The 27,631-nt window shown below is 39.0% G+C and overlaps 2 protein-coding genes across 3 annotated transcripts in view; both read left to right on the top strand.

The window, feature by feature from the left end:
- Window positions 1–260: 260 nt before the first annotated feature.
- LOC127435379 (NALCN channel auxiliary factor 2) lies at window positions 261–9,927 on the top strand. The gene is made up of 3 exons (XM_051688806.1): window positions 261–2,663; window positions 2,792–2,963; window positions 8,684–9,927. Exons 1-3 carry the CDS (start codon window positions 1,938–1,940, stop codon window positions 8,989–8,991), a joined length of 1,206 nt encoding a protein of 401 aa, XP_051544766.1. The 5' UTR covers window positions 261–1,937; the 3' UTR covers window positions 8,992–9,927.
- Window positions 9,928–18,695: 8,768 nt separating this feature from the next.
- Window positions 18,696–27,631, top strand: part of LOC127440145 (ectodysplasin-A-like) — a 62,752-nt gene continuing 53,816 nt past the window's right edge. For both annotated transcript variants that reach the window (XM_051696574.1, XM_051696573.1), the window contains exon 1: window positions 18,696–19,103. In XM_051696574.1, coding sequence (XP_051552534.1) covers window positions 18,786–19,103 — 318 coding nt within the window. In that variant the 5' untranslated portion in view covers window positions 18,696–18,785. The remainder of the gene's footprint in view (window positions 19,104–27,631) is intronic.

Genomic DNA, 27,631 nt, shown 5'->3' with positions numbered 1-27,631 from the left:
TGGTTTCCCCCACAGTCCAAAAAGACATGCAGGTTAAGTTAATTGGAGACCCTAAATTGCCTGTGTGTGTGTGTGTGTGTGTGTGTGTTGCCCTGTGATGAACTGGCCACCTGTCAGGATGTTTCCCTGCCTTTGGCCAAAGACAGCTGGGATAGGCTCCAGCACTACCCTAAACCCTGCATGGGACAAGTGGCTATATAGAAGATGGATGGATGGATATTAATGAGGCAAGTATGCTAAATATGCTATTTAATACATCATGGACATATAATTTACATATAGCCTAATATAGCTTAATTCTTGTAAAAGTGTGGTTCTTTGAAAATTAAAACTGTGATATACAGTATACAGTATTATTGTAATGATCATATATGAATGTATGTTTTCTGTTTTTATCTATTTATTTATTTTAAAGATCCACACTTTTATAGTGTAAGTATACTGCAGCACAATGCACCACAAAGGCTCTAGAAAATTGGCACCTAAATAATCATGCTCATTAATAATTTTATATGATGAAAACATCATGCAGGACACAACAGGCCGCCTGTTGAGGACCATGGAATTAAGATAATGCTTTTTCAAAATAACTACTTGAGAAAAGGGTGCACCATTTCCTGTTCATTTCAAACACATTTGGCATTTCAGAACATCTCAAGAATTCTAAACAAATGAATCTCCATTGTGACTGGATCAGTCAATGTGAGCCCACTTTCAACATCTTACATTAAAACAAATATTAAATATTAGATCAAATTGCCTCAAAATCAACCTTTAGGCATTACATGCAATGATCTCATGGATCAGGGAAATTTTGACAAACAGGTGTTTAGGAAAGCGCTGTGGTACTTTTTGTTGCTATTTAGTGTTTTTGGGATAACATAAAATAAAATTAGCATTTAGCACCATTATACCCTATGTGTATATAGTTATTACTTATACTGAAATTTGTTTATTTTTAATGTACTGTATGTTTCTATATATAGGGCCCTAATTAAGTTCATTTTTATCTTTTTTTCTTTTCTTTTCTTTTTTTATCAATACAGGTTTGCACATAGTTCTGCCCACTTTTCACTTACATTGATAAATGTTGCACCAAATAACATTTTTATGTAGTTACAGTACCTGACATGGAATTTTAAGCATTGTCTAAATCTATTTTTTCAGCATGGTGCCAAAAGTGATTAAAAATGGTGAATAACTTAAAAGAAATGGTGACTTGTCATTGCACATATAGAAACATATAGGGCATTTTAACCAAAAATCTTGATGTTTCATGGTTGTCAACTTCCAGTTCCCAGCTACAGGTGCTTTATATTTTACTGTTTTCTCTATCTTTAAGTGATGATTTCTTCTTCTGTTGAAGCCACCAGTCCGCATTAGTTCAACATTATTTCCGGTCATTCTAGCTCTAACGCTCTTAACCTGGAGCTTTGTACCTGACCGAGGAAGTAGCACACGGCGATTCCTTGAGGGGCTGTCAACAATGCGTTTTTTTCAATGGTGAGCGCAAGGTGAATGAAGTTTCAATGGAGGAAAGGATGCGCGCGACGGCGCACGCGCCACACCCCCGCCTTCAATTAAAACATCTCAGGGTTCGTCTGCGTGCGAGCGAAGATGGCGACAGAGTAAAGGAGACCACTGGAAGATGACAAGGCCTCTACCGACAAACACAGCTCTTCATCCCGCCTAAGAGATGCCCGTGAATGAGTAAGATTTGGATGCGATGTGTTTTCAAGGCGATGGGGAGTCTCGCAGCATGTGCTTTATTATGCACTGTCTCGGCAATTCAGACGCAGGTGTTTTCAGAGCGGATACATTTTGAGCACCATGTGAAAGAGATGCTACGAGCCATCATGTAACCGCCGCGTTGGGCAACGTCACGGCGGAAATATTGCGGAGGAGTGAGCTCGCGCTTTTGCCTCCCCCTCTAAAATATGATCACGGGCGCCTGGCGGTGTGGAAGGAAACTTGACGCCCCGTTAGAAATCTGCTGCGTGACCGAACCTATCGACAAACCGTGCGCGGAGCCGGAGAAGGTGCAGAGATGGCGTATGAGCCTCGCATCGCTGCTCTTTTTCACGGCGCTTCTGTCCGATCACCTCTGGCTCTGTGCGGGAGGCAAGCTGCGCTCGAGAGACCGGACTCACCGAAGAACGTGGAGCAACGCGAGTCACGACGCCCAGACGGGCCTACGCGATGAGGACTGCGGGGTTCTCTTGAGCAATCTGACAGAAAACGGGCCGGAGTGCATGGAGGCTGACGCACCGCGCCGCGCGCCTCTGGAGTCCGCGTGCTCTACGCTTTACCGGCAGAAGAGCGGCGCAGTGGGCTCCTCCTATTCTGTACCGGTGCCCACAGTGTCGCCACACGCGTTTTTAGAGTACTTCCGGAATTTTAGCTTGCCGTTTTGCGACGCGTTGACAATAGCGGACCTGCTGGAGAGCATGACCAGCCCGGACGGGATGAACTGCAGTCTGGTCCGTGTCATTCGTGACCTGTTCAGCGGCGGACCTGAGGACGGGGATGTGTGCAGCGCATGTGTGCACGCTTACATCCGGCTAGACCAACACGCTCAGGAAAAATATGAGGAGTTTGACATCCTTACGAGCAAATACATGGCGGATGACTACTCCGTGCGAGCGCACACTCACCTGTGTCAGGTGAGAAGCAAAGTGCTTTTGCTGTTACTACCACCAGCACTCGACTTTGTTCTGTTTTTCTTCTTTTCTGTCCCACACGCAATTAAATGCTTTTTATGGCTTGCTGTATGTTACTGTATGTGTTGCAGGCAGTGTATAAAGCCTGGCTTTGTGCAGAATATTTTCCGGTTCCCCAGCGGCAATGTGTTAGGTGGCTCCCGTGCAAGCACTACTGTGGAGAGGTCACAGCCAGCTGCCCCTTCATTCTACCTGACAACGACCGACTGCTGTATGCCGGCCTGCCCAGCTTTCTCTGTGCAGGTAAACATCAGTCAACACAGGTAACACAGCACATGTTATTAGATATTTATCAGACACTTTTATCCATACATAGTTTACTGGTCCCCATGGATCAAAATGGGATTAAATGCCTTGCTCAAGGGCACAATGGTGATAGTTCCTTGATCACTCTTTCTGGGTTTTGAATTTAAGAATATTTCAGTTACAAGCCCAGACTTCTAACGCTTACACCATTATCATCAGCTGCTACTACAGGAGCTTTGGCACATTGTATCTGTAAAGGGAATTATAGAACACAAGAATAACCTTTTTGTTCACTCAGTTTGAAGAAAGACTAGCAGGGAGGCTCAGTGGTAATACAGGTAGCAGAGCAGTGACAGAAAATATTTATTTAGGGGCAATATTTGACCCTGGAATTGATATTCTGGGGCTTTTTTTTTTTTTTTTATGTTTCTGAGGGCACATTTTTATCCCTAACTGTATAAAATCTCGGTGTATCATCCTTTTATCTCATACACCTCAGCTGAATAATTTAAGTTTTAAAGTGATCATGACATGAGGAATTACATTTTCCTTTATCTTTTTACATATGGACTAGGAATGCACTGATACCACTTTTTCTCTTCCGATTCCGATATCTGAAATCTCAGTATCGGCCAATCACGATCCGATACCAGTGTTGTTTTTTTGCATGTGTGGAACTAATTGGGAGTACTCTTTAATATGTAAAGAAACACAAACCACTTACTACACATTTTTTCAATATAAATGTATAGCTTATTAAGAAAAATGTTATTGTTAACTATTCTACTGGATAATGTAGCAACAAATTAACAGTAATTCCAGTATATGTCTTCAGTAGGAGACAATAATTTCTATCTTTCTTACCACAGTAAAATGAAATTGAAATGGATTGGACCTGCATACGGCATAATAATAAGCGGTCCCGCACCGACATGAATTCGTCATGAAGCGATGACTTGAAACTTTTTTTAAGTTAAGAAAAATTCTGGAGAGGGGGTCTTCTTCACAAGATCAAGGAATGTGTCTGATGATTTTATTTTCAACAAAGTCATCTCAGTGCTGGCTTGTATTGAGTTTGATTTGGATGGCACTTAAAATGATGTGGGCTAATACATTTTTTTTTTTTAATAAATCTAAGAGTTCATTTCTGACCATGCTCTAATAAATAGGTTTTAATCCAAGAATTGATCTACTTAATGTAGGCTATGCTTTACAAATGTAAGAAAAGAAGACATTCTCCTTGCACATGCCGTATCATTCAGCCGTAGCCACTCAAGTGATATAAGATTAATTCGGCCGAAGCCACTGATCTACAGTCGGCTTTTCCGTTCTCAGTAGTAATACATTTTTGAAGTTGGGTGGGGAAACTTATCCCTGAGTGACAATGGGAAATTCCTACTGTAGCTATATTCGTTGATAGCCTACACATCATGCCAGGGTAAGGCTTAGCCTCCCCCAGCCTTAGACACGCTCCACCTATGTCTGACCTCCTCCACCAGTGTTGTAGTCAAGACCACCTAAACCGAGACCAAGTCAAGACCAAGACCAGAGTGTATCGAGACCGAGACAAGACCAAGACTTTGAGGGGTTGAGACCAAGCCGAGACCAAGCCGAGACCAGTGCGAGTCCCACACTGCATGACACACTTACGAAAAAATGTGGAACATGCAAACCATAGGCACTCCTCAAATTGATCTGAAAGATCCACATTCCCATAAAAACACCCACAGAAAACAAATGAAGATTCCTCTACATTCACCTCTTTTATTGCCTTGTGTGTGTGTATCAGTGTACCATGAGAAATGTCTTGATAAAATAATCAAAAGGCATTGCAGAGGTGAATTTTATGTGTGAATTTTTGTTTTGTTTTCTAAGAGCAAACAAATACAAACAAACACTAAGGAGCTGAAATCAACTTAACCATCTTTATTCAACACTCCTTTTCCAAGTTTTACCATCCACCTAAAACAATAACATTTTTGTGCAAGCATCGCATCTGGTTTTCTGGATGACTCTTCCCCTAGAAACCATCATTAAGTACAGAATATATCAAACAATTATTCAATACTTAAGTCTTCACTTTTCTCTCTTTTCTTAAACAATATTGTAAGTTTTGTGTTGTTTTTGAACCAACAACAAGCCTTGTATAAATGTGTGCAATTTGCTAACCACATAGCTAAATCTAGAAAATAGAACAAAGACTGCCAAACATAAGCAAAGCAGCCTATTTAAAATGTAAATTTTTCATATAAGTGGAGGCGCATTACTCGGTCTCCACTCTCTGCTGTCACATCTCTAGCTCTCTCACCCAAGTGAGGGTGCGTTACCGCAGCATGTAGCGTTTATGTCGGAGCTGACATTAGCTAACGTTGATGTAACGTAACATTATATACATTAGCTACATAGCTTTATGTGACCTGTTTCGTCATTGTTTATAACATGCAAAAACTTAACTTGCAAACAACAATTTGTCACTACATGCCCTGTCCCCTCAATCTCTCACAAAGTTAACACTGAAATAACTACATCCCTCAATATAGGTTAACTAAATTAGGTAGCTTGTGCGCCTAGCTAGGTGGCAAATAGCTGGCAAGCAACTGAAACTAGCACCCTAAAAACAGTAAATACATAGGTAGCTAATACGTATAGCTAATACTTGCTAAATCTCTTTGGGTGTGGAATGAAGATGAGTTTGGGTACAGATGCTGCGTTCCATTCAAATTGGAAGTAGGATATTCCACTTGATATCTCCGATCTCTGACTAATGGCATTCCAATGCCGGATGCTCGGAAGATGACGTTAAAGGAAACAAAACTGCAATGTTCCGGTTGGCTTAGCAGGTGTTTGACTGTCACCAGAGATGTTTCCTAACAACCCAATTCATAAACAATCTGCAACGCTAGCATTTGTGCTACATGTGTACGATTATCAAAGGAGAGTATAATTTACCATGTTTTGAACACCTGCTACTCTGCTAACGTTTGTTAAACAAGCTTTAATATCATGTAATGTAGGAACTTTGACTAATTTATCGATATTATTTAATAAAAGTTCATGTTTATCACTTATTTTTTACAACTTCCTGGGTGCCGACAAGATTGTGTGATGTCACGCACCTGCATCTCGGAAATCGGAGTTGAAAATTTCCGCATGACTTTCCAAGTTGAAATTACGACTTCAAGTGGCGTTCCATAGCACTTTTCCCAGTAGGAAGTTGGAAAATCCGACTTTCCGAGTTGAATGGAATGCAGCAAGAGGCAGATTGCTAATGTTAGCTAGCTAGCTAGCTTTGCTAGCATCACGTACACTTAGCTTACCTTTCTTTATGTTTCCTTTCTAAGTGCCGATAAAATGTGAACGTGGTCCCAGCCGTCTCGGTAACATTGCATTGCAGAATTGACGCTGCTGTGTGTTTTCTTTTGGATGCTTTTTTGCAGATGAATTCTTTGTGGTTTAGGCCAGTGTTTCTCAACCTTTTTTCTGCCACGGCACACTACTATCCCACATAACCATCATCGATAGTTTTCCTTTTCAAGAACTTGCCCATGTTTTCTGTCTGTCTTAGTAGCGTGAACTGGTAATGTTTGAAATTCGGCTATGCAAAAAACGCAAGTAACATAGGTACTATACGCTGTATAATGAGGTCACTAGAGCGCTAACTGGATAATGAAAAACCAACAAATTTATGTCTTCCATTTTGTAGATTTGTTCTTGCAAATAAATTCTTGCAACAGCACAGCAAATCATTTTTTCATTTATTATTTATTTACTGTATTTTCCAGAAATAAAGTCGCACCTGATTATAAGTCACACCGGGTCAAAATCGCGTTGTTGATAGAGGGTAAAAAACACATAAGTCACACTGAGGTTGGATCCCTCAGGCACTAGGACCCGTGAGCAGCCGCCTGGCCTCCATTCAGCGGTTCAGATGCCAAACATGCTTCATGAAGATTACAGTACCTCAGGATCTACACATCGTATCACAGTGTTTTTTGGACTTGTTTAAAACAGGAGAATTTGCTTTTAGTAATCTTATGTAACAATTTCTCATATTCTTTTTATGTTTCATGAAAGAAACTCGACAAGTAAGCCACATCTGTTCATAACATCTGTAGCTCTATGCTGTGCACAAATAAACAGCTTTTAGTCTTTGAGTAAAACAATACACCTGTTGTATTCTATTCATTCATTCGGTTCACTGAATGAATGTTTTTACTAAAAGTGTGATGATGAAGCATCATTTTGTGTGCATGTGAGGAGTTGTGTTTGACAGCGGACTAGAGTTTGTTAGAACAATAATGTTATGATGGACAAAATTTATAAACTGGTTGCATAAAATACTTTGAAATGGAAATACTGAATTGGCAACTTTAAAACTCTTCTACCGTCTCTATGCCTTCACTAAAATACTGGAAAAAAACAGTATTTATTTATTTTGAGGAATTTGATCATTTTCCATGGCACACTTGGCAATCTTTCATGGCACATTAGTGGGCACAGTGGTTGGGAAACACTGGTAGCCAAATTGTATTACAGAAGATTTGTCTGACATCTCTCAGACAGCCACAGTTTCTTCTCCTGTCTCCCACATGCATGTGAAATGGGCGTGGAGGGGTGACAGCCGTTAACAGTAACAAAAATGTTAAATTAGAAATTAGTTATTACTTGCATTTGAAGCAGGAAGTTTTACATCCAATCACAGTAAAGATGTTAACAAATAAATCAGACAATGCAGGTGTGGTCTTGACCGGCCTTGAAATAAAATCCTGAGTCCTCTTTGTCTGAGACAGAGACAAGACCGAAATGCAGTCAATTCCGAGACGAGACTGAAACTTTCAGAAAGTGGTCTCAAGACCGATCTCGAGTACTACAACACTGCCCTCCACAACGACACATCAAAATCTACTTTATCACTTCCGTAGCCATCAGCGGTGAGCAGTGAGATGGCAAGGAGAGAGCAGATCAGTCAAGAGCAGAGAGCCAATCGCAACCGTGGGTGTTTACTGTTACATGTAAGTCTTAAAAGAGAAGCAGCACCAAAACCAAGTGTTTTTGACAGAGGGTCAGAATTAGGGTGGAAAATATGACCTTTTTTATGCAAATGTTTTTTTTTTACTTGTATTATAAGTAAACCACAAGGAACATTTTAAAATAATAAAAAAGGCATGTCATGACCCCATTAAATCTGAACAGTAATGGCTGTAAAAACCTGTAGAATCAATTCAAATACAAAAGGAGCTGTAATTAATGCACCAACTTTCATAAAACAATAACTGCACTGCTAGAATACATTAACTGTAAATAATTGGCCAGTCTCTATATTAGGTTATAAAGCTGCTGTCTACCATTACTGTAGATTTTTTATATAAACACTGTTTCATGTATTGAAATTGTTGGGAGTGTTTTCTTCACATTCACTGTTTTCTCTGTGTGCTTTTGAGCTGATATTAGGTTTTCAACAACATTTGCCTCTGAGACAATGAATAAAATTACGAATACTACAGTGTCTGCGAAAGCACTAAATCCAAAACTTAATAGACCTAGAATATAAAATTATGAAATACATCAAATGTTATAAAACAGATGACAAATACTGAGCAATTCACTCTAGGGCACCCCCCCCCACACACACACACACACATTTAAAATCATTTTTGCCCCAAGTCCTGGTAAGTTTCTGCTAGGTAACCCAGTGTTTCTCTCCTTCTCCTTATCAGATCTGCAAGAAGAGTCTTTGTCCATTGAAGGTCTAAATTGCTGTGATGTCAGATGGAGTGGGTGTGACTCGGCTGTGGGTGCTGCGTGTGCTTTGACACACCTCCCAGGCTCATTTTCTTTGCATAGGAGGTTATCATCAGGAGCTGCGTCGTGGACAAGTCGTCTCCATGGCAGTAAATTGAAACTGTGTGTGCTTGTTCTCTTCTTATTACAAACTGTCATCTCTATAACAACCTTGCAGCATTGCAGCACTGGCTCCTTGGAGACCATAGTACCTCTAGATGAAGTTTCTATGAGGGAGGAGTAAGGAACTGTAACATTTCCCTCCTAAATGGAAGACGTGCATGCTGTAAAGTGTTTCCTCTGCTGTAAATGAGATGAACCTTGCCAAATGCCTGAAATACGCTGGAAGTCTCACCACTGCTGAAGTGTGTTGGTGCTTGTCTTATTTGAGGGTTGGAACATCTGGCCTGATCTAAGCGTGTGTGCATCTGTGTGCGTTTTTGTTTGAGTGAGTGTGTGTTTTTAACTGTTTTTCAGTGTTTTGTTTGTTTTATCAGGACTAATCTCCATATTAATGTTTTGTTTTAGACAACATTCTTGGAAACAAAAATGAATGTATGAAGAATGTTTGGACATTTCTCCTCTAATAAATCTAACACTATTTGAGCCATTTTTCAGTTTCACTTTTTCACTCTTCCAGGGTTCTGTATACTTTCAGATAGTGGTCATGAGAATCTAAAGTTTAGGTTAGTTTGTGTGTCAGGACATTTTGCCTCCTCCAGTCCAGATGTGTACATTGGGTACAGGTGGTTGCTGATCTTATACAATCTGAATTAAGAGCAGTTTCTGCTGGAATTCTCAACAATTTTTTTCTTTTTGTACTTTGACAGGATTATTTTCTGGACTATGCTTGTTATTCTGTTACCATCCCTCTTACTCTCATTCTAAAGGCTTCCACACACTGATGTAGCCAACACCTATTAACGCCTCTCACTCTCATTAATTTGATGTTAGTCTTGATGTTTTGGGGCTGTTTAGGGGGCTTTGGTAGTCACTGTACCATTTAACAAATGCTTTTTTTCCAAAACATCTCACACTGCACTAATTGGAAAAATATTGTGGGAAAAACTTTGGAAACATTACAAATCCACTCCATGTGGACTGTCACAGTTCTGCAAACTCTCCAACAACATGAAAACAAATGTAAAATAATTACGTCACTCGGAAAGGGTTTTTTTTGGGGGGGGGGGGGGGGCACTTTGCATAATGATCAGTGATATCCACTTTCGTAGTACTCTATTTTATTCTTTTGCTCTGGCTGTCGGACTGTGAAGCAGGTCACGGAGGTAAATAAAAGAACTTTGGAGATAGATTGCTTAGACAGCGGACACAGAGGATCTACAGATTGCAGTGGAAATGTCTGAGGGTAAGGGTGAAGTTTCCACAACATATTGATATGCTGTATGCTAGTATACTGTATGTTTATTTTAATATGGTGATTTAATATAGAAGGTATCTCTTGGCTTTGCATAAATTAAATGCCAATGAAATCTAATCCAACTTCCATATGGATTGTTTCATACACTTAATTGCATTGTAATTACTGAAAATCTTGAGTTGTAAGGCCATAACAACACTCGCCTGGTTCAGATTGGGATATAGTAGTAACAGAAGCAGTCTCTGTTTTATCAGACCATTTTACCAAACAGCCATTTCATCAGAGATCAGAAAATCCTGGTACTTTTGATAGCGATTTGAACAATGTTGGGTAAGTTACTCAACAAAAGTTATTCACGACAAATTAATAATTATCTATAATTGTAATCCGATTACTGACATTACTGATTACTTCATCAAAAAGTTATGACATTATTAGTTATTTTTAAGTTACTTTTTACAACACTTCACAAAATTATTTTTGGTTTTCCTCTCAACAAATTCAAAATAATGTCTAAATTTCCTTGTTCATTGTCACAACACATTTCTCCCTAACAACGACTTACCAGTTGTCAAATAAATGCAAACAGACGTACAGTACATTTAAGCATAATTAATTTTCAAATAACAGAGTAAATATTGTTTTAGAAATGTGTGCAATCCAAGTAATATACTTAAAAGTAATTAAACTTATTGAAAGTCAGTAACTTGCGTCATCGCAAAATAGGTTCCAAGGGAGCCTTCAGTTATTAGTTGCCTTCATTGGATTAGCTATTTCATAGTAGAAACACTAAAAAATGTCAGCAATAAAAATGTGGATTTTGAATCCAATAAAGGCTGTTTTATCTGACAACTGAAGTGTGCCTTGGAACCTATTAATCGATAATGTACGTTTTTTTTTCCCCTACCAAAGAGCACCTTCCATATAGTTTTGATTTTTTGAGTAGACTGGATCTTTTTTGTTGTTGTTGTTGTTATTTCAGTGACTTGTAATCTGATTACATGTATTTAAAATGTAATGTGTTACAATACTTTTTGTACTAAAAGAAATTTGATTATGTCTCAAACTGTTTCTTCTGTCTGTGTGTAATCACACAGCTCATTGTAGAATCACATGTCAAATTTACTCAAGGGCAGCTGGACTTATCAGTTTTTTTGAAGATGTTTTCCCACTCATCTTAGTGATTTTATCAGTTTTCTATGAGAGTGTGAGCAGTGTGTTGAAGCCTGAGAGATAAAGTATGTGAGCTGAATCACTGGGTCTGTTCTCATGCTGCTTGCTTTCTGATATAATTTTGCTCTAGAATTATCTGGTCTAGGATCTGAACTCTTTGGAGAGCTCTGATGTCAGTTCTCCATGTATGGATTTGAGTCTGTACTGTGGCAACCCAATAAAGCATCTATATAAAGTTTATTTTCATTATGAGAGTGCATGTTTTTATGTATGTGTTTTACACAGTGATAGGCTTGCTAGAGTGTGGATTGTGGAAAAACTACAGAGTTTAGTCAGTAGGAGTCAGTGTTTTCTCTCACTCAAAAATGAAAATTCTGTAATTATTTACTCCCCTCATGTTGTTCCAAACCTGCATGAAATTCTTTCTTTCGGAACACAAAAGAAGATGTTTTAATGAGGATACCTTTTTGTATTTTCAATACAATGTGAGTGGATAGTGCCTCACTTTAAAACTTAAAAAAGGACACACAAGTATCAAAAGTTCTCCATGCCACTTCTGCGTCATATTCCAAGACTTCTGAAGACATTGGATAGGTTTTGGTAAGAAACAAGCGAGAATTTGAGTAATTTTTCAGCAAAAATCTTGATGTCCATTGCAAGTTCATGAGCATGAGACTAAATTCCCATTTGAACCTGGCCACTTTCACAGAGTCAATGATTGGGATTGACAGCCGTATTTATTACCAGGTGTGAGTCTTGAAATGTCTTGTTCATTCAACAACTTACAGTAGCAGCTTGAATGTTTGTATGAACAAATAACCGAAGTCACCACTGTATTCTGTTCTCCCGATAGACTTGAGTAACACCTGTAACCATATTGACAGACTGATTTCAATATCAAAGATGGTGACGGCCATAACTTCAGACATTTTTATCACAATTGGCACAGTGCTATTATCAGATCATAATTCATCGACAGTGGCTTTGAATGCATTTAAACCAAGTACAGGGCTCAGCATTTGTCTCGAACAGCTCGCGCTTGCAAGAAGTTACGGTGGAGTACGGCAGCTGGATCTTCGGATTACATGCAGCTCATATCTCTGTCTTCGTGGGTTAAAGGAATCGTTCGCCCAAAAATGAAAATTCTCTCATCGTGTACTTACCCTTATGCATTCCAAATGAGTTTGACTTTCTTTCATCTGCTGAACTCAAATGAAGATTTTTAGAAGAATTTCTCAGTTATTTTAAGTGAATAGGTACCAAAATGTTGAAGCTCCAAAAATCACATAAGTCAGCATAAAAGTAATCCATAAAACTCCAGTGGTTAAATCCATGTCTTCAGAAGCGATATGATAGGTGTGGGTGAGAAACATTAATATTGAAGTCCTTTTTTACTGTAAGTTCTCCTCCCTGCTCAGTCAGTCTCCACTTTCACATTCTTCATCTTGTGTTTTTGGTGATTCACATTCTTCATGCATGAAGAATTTCTAGCAAAAAAGGACTTAAATATTTATCTGTTTCTCACCCACACCTATCATATCACTTCAGAAGATATGGATTAAAACACTGGAGTCTTATGGATTACTTTTATGATGCCTTTATGTTCTTTTTGGAGCATTACAATTTTGGCACCCATTTACTTGTATAGTATGGAACTTCAGAGCTGAAATATTAATCTAAAAATCATAATTTGTTTTCTGTAGAAGAGAGAAAGTCATACACATCTGGGTGAACTATCCCTTTAACGAAACCCCACATGAAATGCACAAGACATGCGGGTTATATTATATTATATGAAGTGACACACAACTAGTTGCCCGTGCAGTTCTGTTCACACAGCACAGGTTTGTCAAAAGATGATTCTGAGTCCTGAAAATGTTGCCCATTGTACAAAGGTGCCTCTGTTTGTTCCTGGCAGGCAACAGATGCCCTAACCCTGCCCCCACCTTAATCCTAACCATATGGAGCCTGTAAGGCTGAGAACCCTTCCTGGAACAACATGAGGCACCTTTCTCCCATTGCGAAAACTTCACAGGTATCAGTTCGATTATACTTTAGAATGCGGATGTCACTCTCATAAAAAAATAAATTGTGTGTGAACGTAACCATATTAAGTAGCAGCGGTTCAAGCTTGTGTAGCGCCCTGGGCAAAACTCCCTTCAGCACCCTAAACCCCCCCACCCCCGCTAACAAAAATAGTTGCCGGAGGGTTGGAGATGAGATGGCTGGTGGACTTCAGGGTGCCCACTTGTTTGTGTGGGTGTGCGCACTCAAGCGGCTGCCCATGTCACACGTGCCTAAATCTGCCCCTGGTATTAAGCACTCAGATACAGGACTGACAACCATTTTCTGCTGTTGTGAGAACGTGGACCTTGTGAGCCGCTGTGAACAAGTCCTCTTAAAACTAATAAAGTAAGGCACTATTTACTGCCAGTGTATTGCAAAGACGCAGGGGATCTTCATTAAAACATCTCCTTTTGTGTTACGCATAAGAAAAATACTGGTTTTAACAACATGAGGGTGAAAAAAAATAATGGCATAATTTTCATTTTTGGATGAACTATTCAAATCAGCATGATAACATTCTGTTTCCTGAGATGTCTGCGTGTGTGTTTGTGTGTGTGTGTGTGTGTATAATTAATGTTTTCTTAAACTTTTAGCACCCTCCAGCCTCTCTGGACTCAGTATGAGCTGAATTCTCTGTTAAGTTAATTTGTATAATTTAATTTAAACTGCCCAAGGACCTCAGACCCATACCTGCATATTCATTGCAGCATTTCTTTGCATCTATGTGTATGCTTGTGTGTGTGTTTAAAACTTGTTCCAGACTTTCTGGGTGGGTTGAGCTATTGTAATGATGCTTTTATTACAATATTTTGTAATATCTGCTTTTAGAGATCCACCACGAATTGTCAGAGGAAATTGTCAGAGTGTGAGAGCGTCAGATGTTTATGTGTGTGTGTGTGTGTGGCGATTAATTGATTCAGCAGCAGTGTAGCTGTGAATATTTAAGTGATTTAAGATTAAAGAGTCTGGAGCAGAATAAAACAGCACCAATTTAATATAAAACATATTAAAAAGGCTTAGCTTTATGAGGTCACAGAGGATCTGCAGTACACAGCACCGCTGTGAGCAGAGCAAAAACAGAGAGAGAGAAAAAGAGAGAGAAAGCAATGAAGAGAGAGGTAACATCAAATATGTGGAGCTTAACCTAAGGTCTGATAGTAAGAAAGTACCCACCAGCCCCCCGGTTTGCTCTGCAGTCTTTCCCTCTGACTATGTCAGATTTCCCACAGCAGTTATGATGACTCAGGGAATTATACTGCACCATCTTTATCCAATGTGGAGTTTCGCAGGGCTAAATCCTTGCACCTCTCGTGTTCAATCTGTGCTCCCACTAGGCCAAATGTTGCACAACAGCAAAATTGCTCACTAAATCTATGCAGACAACTACTCCCAGATCTACCTACAGTAGCTTTATTGTCAAGTGACAACAGCCCCATAGATTCTCTATGCCAGTGCATTGATGAAATTAACAGTTGGATGTTCTATAACTACTTTCAGTTATACAAAGACAAAACAGAAACCATTGTAATTGGCAACAAAGATGAAATACCTTGACATCAGGGGTCTAAAGGTTAAAAATCAACTGGGAATCTTGGTGTCATTTTGAAATCAGAGAAGTTTTCTAATGCGTTTTCGGTTGAAAATTAACCATTTCCTAATGCCATTAGTACATAAGTATGCAAAACTAATGAGCGTTTTCGAAAGTCTCCATTTTCAGTGGAATTATTTCAATAACTAAATCTACCTACTATCATCTCAACATTATAGCAAAAATTTGGTGTTTTGTATTCTGACAAGACTTAGAGAAATGTGTTCATGCATTTATTATTGTAGCATGGATACTGCAACCAACTCTTTACTGACCTTCCCAAAAAGACCTACAGCTGTAGCCATAGGTGAATTATGGACCGGGACAATGGGGCTAGTGCCCTGGGGCTCTTGACTACCAGGGGCCCTGGGCGGCAAGGTCTCGTGGCCCATCAACTCTGAAAACAAATGTTTGTATATGCTTAAATATGCAGGCACCAGAGCTTACACAAGGCCCCCTCAACAGGGCCCTGTGACTATGAGGGCCCCCAGCCCTCTTATAGGACCCTTTTGCTTCCTGTTTCTAATTACATTTTTTGGAGCAGCTCTTTAATCTTATAATGCCACCTGGTGAAATTTCCATGCTCTTCTGGAAGTAGAAGACCTTGTAAATAATTTCCAAAATAGCCACCTTCATATTTTGATGCACTCATCTTTTTTATGTAAAATCTTTGCTAATTTTGATATTTTTAATGTTTATATTTTTACTGATATTTCAAAATTAGTATTTATTGAATTCAAGCAACGTGCTTTAAATTTCATTATTTTATGGAAAAATATTTTTAAACAGGTTTAAAATATATAATTTTCTGACTACTATTTCATATGTTAGGCTTTACATGGTTAAGCTTTATTCTTTGTATAAAAGGGCTGTCGAGCATTTAACAAAAAGTTTATTATACTAGTCATTGCTATAACTGCATGTTTGACCTACATTACAAAAAATAACTTGGCTTAGGTGGTTGGGAAAAAGAAAATATTGATATTTTACTTTGTGTGATTCAAACTTTGTACTGATTAAACTAGATACATATAGACAAACTATAATGTTGGTCTGACAAAACGTTGTTTGAAAGTTTAAAATAGTTCTCAATGTTTGAAGTTAGAAATTTTTACAGGTCTAACAGTAAGAAAGAAAGAAAGAAAGAAAGAAAGAAAGAAGAGAGCACCTTAAAGCAGATTAAATGTGCTGTAAGCGATTTTTTTCATGGAAATATGCAAAAAATGTTCCTACTCCCTTAAAGATATTAATGAAATAAGTGTCCTGAGATATCTCTGTGACAGCTGTAGAATTTGTAAACAGCAAACAAAAATGTGTCTGCAGGCCGCAAACATTGACGCTTTTCACCTGTCAGTCATTTTGCCCTTTGTCATAGTGTTGTATTTGAAATGGATCATTGAGGCTTTGATTCATAATGTTTGTCAGTTGAGGGCGCTATTGTGCTGCTGTTGAATTTGACAGCCACAGGAACAAACAATGCTGCTCTTTTGCTCGGTTTTGATCTCAAAATTATCTTTGGAGGGCGGGTTTTTGGAATGAGGGGGCGTGGCTAATACAACGGCTCAGTCACGTGAAAGCTTCGGAATGCTTAAATTGCTTACAGCATCTTTAAAGGGCTTGAGAAATGAGGTTTGAAATTACGAACATTCTAAAACAGACTCGTAGCTCATTTAAATATTCTGTCAATGTAATGTAGTCTAGGGGATTTTTGGACACTGAAAAGGCTTAAATGATGCCTCGATCGCTAAACCCATATATACATGCTATAGGAGTCTATTTGTTAAATTCTTTAATATTTAAAGTGTTTGATGAAGTTAAAATATTTCATAATTAATATGGCCCCTTTAAATATATGCATTTTGTATGCATAATTTGTAGTATTTTCATTGAGTTTACATTATGTATGAAAAACGTACTGTCTCTTTAAGAACAGTGGCTCGTATTTCGGTTGAGTGGTTTATTTACCACATCCGTGCTGTGTGTTTGAATTAATCTGACTGTAAATAACAGAACAGGTGTTAAAAGAGACTCAAATCAATGAAAATGTATTGCCTAGATCTCAACTTTAAAAGATAATGGGGGGGGGGGGGGGGGGGCCTTGCTAGTCATAATCCGCCCCTGGCTGTAGCTCAGAATGCTGACCAGGACCAAAGAAACTAAGCTTCCCAGTCCTCTGGTTTTTATACTGGCTTCCAGTAACATTTAAAATTAATTACAAAGTGCTGTTTATTAATCACTAAATAGGACCTTAATACATTGCAGATATGAAAACATTTGACTAAGCACAATGCTGCATTATGTTAATTTTTATTTCAGTTTGCATTTATTACCTAATTTTTTCTTTTCATTTTTATATATTAAACTTTTATTTCTTTTTTTATTATTTATTTTTAGTTCTGTTTCTTCTTCATTTTTTCTTAAATGATTCTTAAGTTTTGTTTCTCTTTATCATGATTATGTAAAGCAATTTAAAGTACTATTTTGTATGAAATGTGCTTTATAAATAAACTAGCCTTGCCAATGTAGATTTTAAAGAAAGCTAAAAAGTAGCAATCCTGTTAAACCTTTTCTTTTTGCTTATCATCCTTCCTCTTTAACTTTCTTCCTCTTTTTCACAGTATTAGATGCATCCTGCTTTCTCAACACCATGAGAATGAAAGATTGTCAAAATCTTTATGACCTCTCTCTCTCTCTCTCTCTCTCTCTCTCTGTTTGTGTGTGTGTGTGTGCCTAATAAGAGAGAAAAAGAAAAATGACTACCCAAATATTATCTCTGTTTCCCTATTAGTTGTTTCCATAGAAACCTGTTAGTCATCTCAAACAGCTCATAGCAAAATACCTTTGCCAATATAATAAATAATCATGCTTATTTTGAATCACAGTAATATGGTGTGTGCTTTGGTACTTGACAGTATGATAGATGCGTGTAGCTGGAGTCCATGTATGTGTATAATTTTTGTTTGAAAGGCAGTGTGTGCGCCTGTGAGTGTGTGTGTGTGAGTGTGTGTCATTTGATGTTTTTTGTTTGATTTTGTTGTTTGATTGGCAGTCCTGTCCTGCTTTTAACACTCAGTCTGCTCTGATTCTCAACATATGCCACAATTACACTACCATTCCTCTGTTCTAACACTTTAAAGATGTGGAACTTCACACACAATCTCACTGAGTAAGCCTTATATACAAACATGTGGCCAGGGAAAGAAAGAAAGAAAGAAAATAAGAAAAGAAAAAGCTTGCAGTACTGCACACACACAAGTCTAACAAACCATAGGCTACTGTAATGAGTGTAAACTATAACTTTCATAACTTTAAGAACTAGAAACAACAGAACTGGTTTTGGAGACTAGTAAGAAACTTGCCAAATGAATCCAAGACACGCTTGACATCACCAACTAACTTAATTAGCAGATTTTCCCTTTCAGAGGTTACGAAATGGGAAATAGTTTGGAACTGGCAGATAAGGTATGACGCTATTGTTGCCAATACAATGATATTGTGACGCGTCGATCGCAAAAAACAAAAAACAAACAAAAAAAAAGTGACACTTCGATGGCACACATCACGTCCTCAAATGAATGTCATGACTGGAATGCCTCGCGCTCTTAAAAGGCTACTTTTCCGCGGGAGGATTTTCAATGAGATGACGTCGCATCAGCAGCCAATCAGCTGTTAGGGGGTCGGTCTGTGGAACTGGCCGTAGTAGGTTATCAGCCTGGATCCTCGCAGTCCGAGGTCAGGAAGCCAGATGAGCCCGCAGAGAAGCGCGTGCTCACCTCGACCAGCTGAACCCAACAGTCGCTGAGAGGACGAGGAAGTTCGGTATGCAGAAGCAATGCTGACTGACCTGCACGCAGCTATGGTACCGAAGCGCGACCGGGTGAAGTTAGAGGACCGAGAGCACACACAGGCGGCGTGTGAGTGCCAAAGTCAATGCAACAACTGCAAAATCTTCCTGAGTTTATTCATCCTCTCGCTCTCTCTGCACCTCATCACGCTGTTCTGCTACATGGACCTGCGCTCGGAGCTCAAACGAGAAATATCGCAGAAGAACAAAGATGATGTGTCATCCACGGAGCCAATACCGCACTATGAAGCCACAGCGCCAGTGCTCCGGTTACCGGACACCGACAACCCAACAATAGGCGACCAGGTAAACTGAGTTTTCTGTTGTTCTATAAAAGAGCAAGTAAATAAATAAAAACTAGACTTTAAATCTTTTGTTTTCTCACATTTAGTTTGCGTTAACTTATGTTATTGTATTAAGCATTTCAAAGGAATCCTTTTTATTGCCTTCCCACCCCAGTCTATTGATTGTGTTTGTTGGCGATCTATTGTTAGAGTCCACGTCCTCGAAAAAGTGATACTATGAGACAGAAAGTAGGTACAAAGATATCTCAGACTGTGAGGGATGTAGATGGTACACTGCCAATTTTACCAAGCGTCACAACATTTAGTTTAAGTTATGATCATTATAAGAGGCTATTCATCCAGATAAATGTAGTCATTACTGACTAATTTGCTATTATCTAAAGCGACAAGTTGACGCAACGCGTTCAAAGACGTCCTTCTAGCGGATGTTTACGTGGAAAACGATTGAAAAACAGCGCGGACGGTCGCAAAAATGCGTTCGGTGTGAACGGCCCCTTGCAATTTACACAGCCCTCTGGAGGGGTGCTGCTCGAGGGCACATGTATTGGAGGGTGTTGAACCTACACCCTCCCAGTTACCAGCGCAGGTCTTGATACACCTGGCAAGAAGACAAACACATGCCTAATTCTACCTACAAAGCGCGCTAGAGACTGCGTTTCATATCAGCGTTTCCTCTCACCACAGTCACGCTGTGCGTCAAAAGCCCAGGAGTGACGCGCTTCTCGTAACTGTGAATCGTTCACCTGCGGGCGACATTTGTTCTGTTTAAACAACATCTGTCTATTTTACGTGCTCTCTTCATCAGACGCACTTTTACTGTCTGGCGGCACAGGTCGCTGTTTATTTAGCCTTCGCTGCGGTTTGGCCCGGACTGGTGTTTGATTCCTTTGGCAAAACTCCAGGCTCGTCGCAACGTTTCCTGATGTTCACCCCGCGGGCAGCACCTTACTGCTGGATGCAAAATAGCACAGCTCAGGGATGTGTTTGATTAACATCACTGGAGGTCAATGGCTCTGTAAAGGTAGAATACGTACACTGATAAATGCATATACAGTATGTACTGCTCCAACTACAGTTCATTGTGAGGGTGCAAAAAAGAAATCAATTTAATCATGTAATGACATATCAAAAGCCTATTGTTTTTAAACTGATGCACAAGCAGCAGCTTGTATGGTTTAACTAGAACACATCAGTCAGCATATTTGATCATATCTCCAGCGATATACAGTTTCTTACTCAGTTTTGTCATGTTTTGTGTGCAGGTGCTGTTGTACAAATAATACCAGGCAGGAACTGTCATTTTAAAGGGTTAGTTCACCCAAAAATGAAAATTCTCTCATCATTTACTCACCCTCATGCCATCCCAGATGAGTATGAGTTTGTTTTTTCTGCATAACACAAATGGAGGTTTTTTAGAAGAATATCTCAGCTCTGTAGGTCCATACAATGCAAGTGAATGGTGGCCAGAATTTTGAAGCAAAAAAAGCAAACAAAGGCAGCATAAAAGTAATCCATACGACTCCAGTGGTTAAATCCATATCCTCAGAAGCTATATGATATGTGCGAGTGAGAAACTAATAAATATTTAAGTCCTTTTTTACTATAAGTCTCCACTTTCACTTCCGCATTCTTTAGTTTTTTGGTGATTCGCATTCTTCCTGCATATCGCCACCTACTGGTCGGGGCAAGTCAAAGGTGGAGATTTACAGTAAAAAAGGACTTTTTCTCTGTTTCTCACCCACACCTATCATGTGACTTCTGAAGACATGGATTTAACCACTGGAGTTTAATGGATTATTTTTATGCTGCTTTTATGTGCTTTCTGGAGTTTAAAAGTTCTGGTCACCATTCACTTGCATTGTGTCTACCTACTGAGCTAAGATATTTTTCTAAAAATCTTCATTTGTGTTGGGCAGAAGAAAGAAAGTCATACACATCTGATGTGGCATGGGGTGAATAAATGCTGGGAGAATTTTCATTTTTGGGACACTATTCCTTAATGTAACTAGATCATTGTAGTGCTAATGCAGGTTACAGACATAACCCACAACTCATTATGAGGATTTCTATAATGTATTGTAAAAGTTAGTGTAAAGGGCAATAGTAGTTAACAAGTTTGCTTACTGTGGTTTAGCCCAGTGGGACATGTTTCTTGATCAACAGATATCAGATTTTATGGTTGGGGTTGTGGCTTGAACAAAATTTTTATGAACCTAGCATTTCCCTTTGATTGTACAGGGAGTTGAAGGGATAGGTCACCCAAACATGTATGTTCTGTAATCATTTATTCACTCATGTTGTTTCGAACCCGTATGACTTTCTTTCATCTGTAGAACACAAAAGAAAATGTTAGGTAGAATGACAGCATTGGTCATCATTCACTTTCATTGTATGGATAATGCAATGAAAGGAAATTTTGAGGCCAACATTCTGTCTCCTTTTGTGTTCTACAGACGAAAGAAAGTCATAGGGGTTCGAAACAACATGAGTGAATAAATGATTACAGGACTTTCATGTTTAGGTGACCTATCCCTTTAATGATTATAGTTTGAGTTGAGGCTTGGGTTAGGACTGTGTTTGTTTGACAGGAATGTTGTTCCAGGACCATCAAAAGACACTGATCCAGGTACACATCCTCCTTGGCAAAATCACTGTTATCATACTGGTTTGAAAGCTTGTACTTGCTTGCATTTACAACAATTTTAGTTTTGTTTGTTTACTGTCTATTTGTTGAAATTTGTCAGAATGAATTTGCTGAGCTCAGAGCAAAGGACTTGTCTTTTAAACAGAGATATTTTAAAATCCAAGGCAAATAAACTAATTCCTCCTGGAGCAACCCTTCTCAAGGCATAATCTCAGTAGGTTTTTGAGAGTTTGGAGCGCTCTTACATGGGATCAAACCTGTGACCCTTGACTTGGTAAACTATTTTTGGTGTTTAAAATACTTCAGTTAGGCCGATATGGATATTGTTGTGTGCATGTGTAACAAAGTTCGTTGTATGATGGTTGAAGCAGGAGCCGGTTTTCACTGTCCACGTGAGTCAACTTTTAATTCTTGTTAAATAGCAATCGCTTTTCAGCTTAGAACAAACAGAGGGGCTTTTCAGCATATACACATCAGTATTGGCTTTTCAGCACTCAAACAAAACACTCGTTAGAACACACAGTCTCTCGAGGGTTTCTCTCCTCTTTCTGTGGACTTGGCTGTCTTATTTATTTTATCCCCTTTTCTCCCCAATTTTGGAATGCCCAATTCCAACTACTAACTAGGTCCTCGTGGTGGCGCGGTTACTCGCCTCAATCCGGGTGGTGGAGGACAAGTCTCAGTTGCCTCCGCTTCTGAGACAGTCAATCCGCACATCTTATCATGTGGCTCACTGTGCATGACACCACAGAGACTCCCAGCATGTGGAGGCTCATGCTACTCTCCGCGATCCACGCACAACTTGCCACACACCCCATTGAGAGCGAGAACCACTAATCATGACCATGAGGAGGTTACCCCATGTGACTCTACCCTCCTTGCTTAGGAGACCTGGCTGGAGTCACACAGCACACCCTGGATTCGAACTTGCGAGTCCAGCGGTGGTAGTCAGCATCAATACTCGCTGAGCTACCCAGGCCCCCGACTGGGCTGTCTTTTATCTCCCCCGACTCTCACTGTGAACATAGAAATGAAAATTAGTCACAGTTCATCTCAGGTGGATGTCCTTACCGCTTTCTTTCTCCCCAGATGGGCGCATGACCACACCCTCACCTCCACAACATGGTTTTACACAATCACCTAAAATTCCCTGAGGTGACTCATTTTTTGCCTCAGATCAAATGTAAGTGTTTGTGTACTGTACATGACATTTGCGTGCATATGGGGGTGTGTCCGTGCGTGTTACTGTGTGCATGTGCGTGCATATTTTTGTGTTTGTGATTATTTCACTGATGCATGTCAGTTCTTTAGAAGGCGTGTAACCATGACAACTCTGATTGATGGAGGGAGGCGTGAGTGTGGTTAATCTATCAGCATAAAAATGACATGCAAGCTAACCACAGCAAGAGAGTGAGTGATTGTGTGTCATATGACCACTCTACTGCTATCTGAAAACTCCTATACACAATGTAGTTTCCCATAGCAAACAAAAACATGCTAAATCATTGGTAGGTTATAAAATAGAGGTTTCTGTGTTTTTAGTTGACGGTTGTTTTTTTTTGTGTGTGTTTTATCCAAATAAAAGTACTCAATGCCAGTGTATGGTATAAGTCCATAAATGTAGTACTCAATATCAGTAACAGCTGTGGAAAAATTCTGTTCACCTCTAATTACAGTACAGATCAGAGCCATCTATGTTAAAGCTACATTGTCACTTTTTTTTTTTTTTTGGATAAAAACAACAAAATGTTATTAATGAGAGAGTGCAACAAAAATCTATCTTCCAAACCATGTATTTACTTTACCCAAATACACTTTGATAAACCTATAGTAATGAAATTATATTATAAATATTTTATAGATGTTGGGACGGATTTCGCGGGAAATTGCATATGTACGTCATTCGCCCATGCGTGTTGACGTCATATCCGTACACAGAGAAAATAAGCTCCAGCTACTGTAGCGTGTGTGTGGTGTGGGAGTAGCGTGAAGCTGAAAGTTTGTTGTCACAACGAACAAGAAAAACTGACCGTGGATCATTCAAAACGGCAAACCTCCAGGGAATCACTTTGTAAAAACAAAGAAACCCCGAACAGAGCAGAGTCTACAAGCAAACACATAATAGTCCATAATAAAACCCGAATCAACATCGGCTTGGCTTTTCAGAGGTGGCGACAACTCCGAGATCTGAAAGGATTTAAAAGCGACCCAGAGATGGCTTTTTTCTTACTCAACAGTTATAGATATTTTTTTGATATGGTTTATGTATAGTTGTTTAATCACGTCTGTGTGTGTAGTGAAATACAATAATTATGCTGTAATCGGTGCAGAACTTTTCACTTACTAGCACACGTGTATTTTTCTTTATAACGGCAATAATTTATAAAAATAAATCCTTTAGTCCTAGGCTTGTCAAGGACATGTGAGTCTTGAAATGATGTTGACCACTGGTTGGTAACAATGACAATCTATAAATTAGTTACTAGTGTGGTCTATTTGGCCAGAATATCCTGCAGTTATAAAAACTTTACAATGTTTGACCCAGAGCATGTAAGCGGAACGGAGTGGTGATAATTTCACCTGAGCGTAAAGCGCCTTTTTGAAGATTCCGCTCCGCTCGCTCAACCCGGAATGCACTTCGTGATATGCTGGTTTGGAAATCTGCGAAATAAGCAATAGGCCTGATGTTATGGAGCTCTAACATTGTTTTAGTGAATTTGCAAACCTTAAAACCTAAATAAATGCAAAGTATAAATCAAAGCTAAGAACGAGGAAATCGAAAGGGAGTGTGGAGAGACCGTGAGAATTAGCAAATATTCCTTTTGGAGTCGTACGTGCCAGAGAGAACGAGGATGTGCTACGCGAACATGGTAGCGCAGCAAAAGGTGAGCTAGTAGGCTACACTACTATTCAATAATAAATTAATAGATAAGTAATGTATCTTGTTGTTTTGCCATCATGTCAGTGCAGCTGCCAGGTAGATGCAAGCCTGGTTCTGCGGGGTTGCGAATGTTAGAGCACCCTCAATTGAATATGTATGATAAATAATACTGTATATTGGCAAAGCATTTTTCCTTGAATCCCGGCAAACACACAAAAAATCCCTGCATCAAAACCAATAAACATGTATGATCTTGCGGATCAGTGTGTCCTAATTTGCAGGCGGAGCATTCTGCTTTCATGCCTCTATTGTACAATCGAGCATTTGATTGGTAAAGATTTCCGCTCTCGCATAGAGAATTTCATAGCGGAATTATCTCACTTAATCGACCGCCTGTTGCTTTCGATTTCTGCTTCGGGATAAAGTGGCACATAACTGCTGGTCAGTTTCCCAAAGCCAAATCCACCTTAACCATACATGAAACATAAAAAATGACTCTAGTGTTTGCGGATATCCTCTTCCGACATCGCTTGCTGCATTCATGCTCAGAGAAAAACCTATAAATGATTGTACATTAGAAAAAAAAACTTTTCTTAAACGAAGGCAGTGTAATTTGTGAATTAAATAATTTTTATTTGTTTTAGGATCATTAAACATGATTTCATCTAATATATATTTATTGGACAAAATCTCACTTTATGCAGGACAAATATTTTGTATTTGTTAAATCCATGGTTATACCTTGCTGTACATGTAAAGAGTGCATGTTCAACATATGATCGTTTGACGCATATAAAGTCCAGATTCACTTTATAATGCTTTAAAAATATCAAGAAAAACAAAGGGGGCACATGCTATCTACAAATATATAAATAACCACAGTCCTTTAGATTGCATATGATTCATACATATAAAATTGTAGGGAATATTAATAAAGCAACAACACTGAAAAAGAGAAAAACATCCACTTCTGTTTTCTGGATAACTTAATAAACCCTTTAAAACTGAACACAAAATTAGGATGAGAAATTGCTCATTTTAATTTACAGACCCAAAGTCTGATTGCATTAAATCAGAAACATATTAATGTATCAAATTTACAATATAATCATTCTGTGGAGACAACTGAAAAACAAATATGAATTTCACTTTTACCTGCAATATTTTTCCTGGTATCAGTCCATGTTTTCATTATTGGCATAAAGGACTTGAACAAACTTTAAAGTTGAAAAGATTGTGGTTTTCTGGGTCAGTTGTATCACTCGGGTCCAGTTTAATCTGAAAAGCGCAAATTTGCACGTATGCGAGTTTCCGCGCCAACACACGTTTTATCACTTGTAGAGGCGTGTTTAATGACTTGTTTAAAGTAAATAAAGATAATTTAGAACTGAAACATTTTTAAGCCATTATTTGAGATGTTAATGACATATGTGCTAACAGAGAAATATTTGACTGATTACAAATGATAATGAAGGTCTGGTAGACCCGATTATCTAACAGCAGTTGTAAACCAGTCCAAAATAAACAATGATATTTTATATACTAAAACACAACAATGCAATCACATAATTTCAGATTTGTACATTACTAATCATTTGATAATTTAATAAATATTGGCCTATAGTCTATATTTCACCCAGAGGGGTTCCTTAGCCCATGTGGGCAAAGGTGCAGTTGCTTGGGCCACTTTAGCTACCCCCTGTGTACGTGCTTATATACTACAGAGAAATTTAATGTCGGAGCGGGATTTGAGCGAATGCTTTTATACCGGTGAGCATGAGCGGAGTGTCCGCTTGGGCTGTGAACAGCTGAGCAGAGCGCACGTGCATGGAGCGGATTATTGAGCAGAGTGTCACACCGCTCCGCTTCGCTCACATGCTCTGGTTTGACCTTATCAGACTAGCAATTGTTATGTCTAATGTTAATGAACATTGCCTAACTTTTGTAATGTCATTTATTTCAAAACATCAATGTTTCCAATGTTACCTGCTCAGATTACATGTTTTCGGATATCCGTCTTTTCCTTTCTTTCATTATTTGTCCATTCGCTCTAAGATATCCTGTATCCATGTGTACACTGGTGCCTTGAACCACATTCATCTGCGCAGAGGAGCAGAGCCGAAGCACAACTTGCGTCATTACCAAAACAATGTTCTTCCACAAGACGCATGCAGTTTTTATTTTTTAACTGACAGAGGGCCAAAAGTTACATAGTGTAGCTTGAATGTATAAGTCAGACCTGGATGTGTTCCAATAAGGATCATACCTGTTACAGTGTAGATCAGACCCTTCCTTTGTTAGAATTTGTGTGTGCGTGTTGGGTTTGGGTGGTTTACGAGGACATTTTTTTTAGGTTACAAACTGGTAATTACAAGGGTATTATGCTATAAATGTGGTTTATGAGGATATTGCTAGTGTCCCCATAATTCGAATCGCTTAAACATACTAAAACAATAAAAAAAAAAAAAAAAAAACATTGTTATGTAAAAATGCAGAAAGTTTTTTGTGAGGGTTAGGTTTAGGGGTAGGGTTAGGGGATAGAATCTATAGTTCGTACAGTATAAAAATCATTATGTCTATGGAGAGTCCTCATAAGGATGTGAGTGAGTGAGTGAGGGAAAGAGAAGGGAATATTTTCCTCATCAAGGTCATCCCTCTCTCTCTCTCTCTCTCTCTCTCTCATTCTCTCTCAGGCATTATGGCAGGTGGCCAAATCACAGTGTGAGCTTTCTAATGCACACACACACAGAATTCCTTATTAAGCTTTGTAGGTATGGGATTCCTCCTTGACAGGATATTACATTAATGGATGGACTCTGCAACACTCTAATTACTCTATTCAACTATTTACCACTGTAACTAACACACACACATCGTGTTAGCCTGAGTCCTTTGTCCTTTGAGTTAGTAGTAAGGCGTTAGCAGTAAGGAATTTGCTTGTTGATCAACATCTCAGATCTGATATAGTGTTAGCCATATCCCTGAGCTCTGCTCTGTCTGATTA

This window comes from Myxocyprinus asiaticus, chromosome 4 (assembly GCF_019703515.2).
Source record: "Myxocyprinus asiaticus isolate MX2 ecotype Aquarium Trade chromosome 4, UBuf_Myxa_2, whole genome shotgun sequence".
NCBI classification, from domain to species: Eukaryota; Metazoa; Chordata; class Actinopteri; order Cypriniformes; family Catostomidae; genus Myxocyprinus; species Myxocyprinus asiaticus.
Note: the sequence above shows the minus strand (reverse complement) of the source record. Positions and strands in the feature narration are given on the sequence as shown.

Coding starts and splice junctions, on each gene's coding strand:
- LOC127435379 (XM_051688806.1), top strand. CDS start 1,938: ATGATCACGGGCGCCTGGCGGTGTGGAAGGAAACTTGACGCCCCGTTA. Junction 2,664..2,791: donor CGCACACTCACCTGTGTCAG/GTGAGAAGCAAA, acceptor TATGTGTTGCAG/GCAGTGTATAAAGCCTGGCT. Junction 2,964..8,683: donor GCCCAGCTTTCTCTGTGCAG/GTAAACATCAGT, acceptor TCTCCTTATCAG/ATCTGCAAGAAGAGTCTTTG.